The sequence below is a fragment of the Penaeus monodon genome, chromosome 7 (assembly GCF_015228065.2).
Source record: "Penaeus monodon isolate SGIC_2016 chromosome 7, NSTDA_Pmon_1, whole genome shotgun sequence".
In the NCBI taxonomy this organism is placed as follows: Eukaryota; Metazoa; Arthropoda; class Malacostraca; order Decapoda; family Penaeidae; genus Penaeus; species Penaeus monodon.
In genome coordinates, this window is record NC_051392.1 from 26,676,433 (window position 1) to 26,678,932 (window position 2,500).

The 2,500-nt window shown below is 30.8% G+C and overlaps 1 protein-coding gene across 3 annotated transcripts in view; it reads left to right on the top strand.

Moving 5' to 3' along the window:
- The window catches only part of LOC119575169 (lysine-specific demethylase 5A-like), a 33,428-nt gene that overhangs the window by 9,579 nt on the left and 21,349 nt on the right, over nt 1-2,500 (top strand). For all 3 annotated transcript variants that reach the window (XM_037922656.1, XM_037922655.1, XM_037922658.1), the window contains exon 4: nt 974-1,165. In XM_037922656.1, coding sequence (XP_037778584.1) covers nt 974-1,165 — 192 coding nt within the window. The remainder of the gene's footprint in view (nt 1-973; nt 1,166-2,500) is intronic.

The window sequence follows — 2,500 nt, forward strand, 5'->3', positions numbered from 1 at the left end:
GAGTTAAAATCATAAGCTTTGTTGTATTTTTTTATTTTTGTTTATGTATGTATATGTATATATATGTATGTATATATATATATATGTATGTATATGTATATATATGTATGTATATGTATATATATGTATGAATATGTATATGTATATATACATATATGATATATCTGTATGTGTATATATATGTATATGTATATGTTTAAATTTTGTTAAAAAAGGTGGACAAAATTTGGAAAATTACAATCAAAATGCAAAGAAAGTAGGAAGTTTTTACTGTGATTGTGTATTTGCTTTGTGTATATATTTATATACACAAATATTTGATTAATTTGTTTATTAGTTCTAATCATTCATTTAATTCTTTATCGATGCCGATCACTGGATATTGGTATGCCTTTGAGCTTCAGAGTGGCCAAATGAGGTGCATTTTGCTCACCCAAGTTTAGGTAAATAACCCCTTGGATCTAGGTTCTTTATTGCCCCCTCACGGCCCAAAATCCTAATGCAATAGACTCCATATCTTGCTAAGTAGTTCATAACTCCATGTACTACTAATAACAATAAGTAACATTTTGTTATTATTGTCATTTAAAAAAGAATTCGCAATGTTCAGTATTCTGTAATACTGCCTGCTCTGCTGGTCACGGCTGGCAAAAATAGGATAAAAAATAGTGTCCTTCCTTGAGCTGGCTCTTGTCCAGCTATGGCTCTTGGATGGTACATTCCCACATTTGTTTACCAATAGGAATAATACAAGAACCCTTTCATAAATGTCCATCGAAACTAATTACCCTCCCAGGGCTTGTCTACCTGTGGTGAGTTATTCCTGTTTGCCAAAATTCTCTCATTTTTTTTCTTGACATGATGGTCACGTCATACTGATCCAAGGGGTTAAAAATTCTAATCTCATTTGATTAGGCCAACTATACTCAAATAATCAATGTATAATTGTATTTCTTAATTTTTTTTTTACCAGTATGAGAAATGTGAAGTAAAAAAGGAAGAAGATTCTGAATGTTGCGATAAGGATTACAAGCCTCACAAGATTCCTAGCCGTATGGCTGGAAAAATACCTGAGAGTGAGAAGAATGGCCGCCGATCACGCCGCCACCCTGATGTTGGTGATTCCAAAACTGACAGCCAGGTTGGTTTTGGCTCTGATGATGAGGTATGTGAAAATGGCAGTGAGAGTGCATGAACCTTGTTTTGCGTGAATTAATGAATTCTAAAATGTCTTGATGCCATTTTTAGGGTTGCTTGCATTCTCACAGTAAAAAAGTTTTTTGGGTTATATTTGTGAATGGCAATAGACGTGTGTTTTTTGTAGTGATAATAGAATGTATTTTAGATAAATGTTTTTTTTTTATTTTATATAGTTATTATATTCATTTTTTTAAGCATTTCTTTGTAGATAAAGATTTATCGAAAAATGAATAAAGGTAGCACTTGCTAGGAAAACTAGAAAATCAGTAGGTTTAGCTTCAAATACAGAAACAAAGTTTGCATTTGGAAGAAGTACAAGAAAAACACCAGGTACATTAAGTTCACTGTGAACTGATGTTGAGAAAACTGGTTTTGTGTAAATTTAGGTGAAAAAAAAAAATAAATAAATATTACCTATCATCCTGGATTCATGTTCAGGCACAGTAACAGTCCCAATATCTCAATATGTATGTACATATGTATATTTGTGTATGTACATATGTATATGTGTGTATATATGTACATATGTATATGTGTGTATATATGTACATATGTATGTGTGTATGTATATACATATGTATATGTATATATGCATATATATATATATGTGTATGTGTATATACATATGTATATATATTTATATATATGTATATGTGTATATGTATATATGTGTATATATTATATATATGTTTATGTATATTTATTATATATATATATTTAATATACTCACAAGTATATATAATGTATACACATGCATATATATATATGTACATATTCATATATATACGTATATATACATACATATATATATATATATATACTTTTATATGTATATAGGTATGTTTATATATATGTATATAGGTATGTTTATATATATGTATATGTTTATATATATGTATATATATGCATATATGTGTATATATATATGTATACATATGAAAGATGGAATAATGCAATGCCGCATTGATGTCGATAAATAACAACCATCCCAGACCAGGACTCAAACCTAGGTCACTCCGGGTATGAAACCGGAGGCCAGTGCTAAACCAACCGTGCCACACGACCCACTAAAAGGAGTGTGCAACTAGGATCTTACTAGCTCCATAGACATTACCTATCTACTCATACTTGAGTAATGATAGCGAAGTTTTACGCTCACTCCCCGTGGGCATTGCATTATTCCATCTTTCATAAATATACCTCGGTACATCTGACCTAGGATTTGAATTGCTAAATCAATTTCCACCGAGTGCCCACGGGGAGTGAGCGTAAAACTTCGCTATCATTACTCAAGTATGAG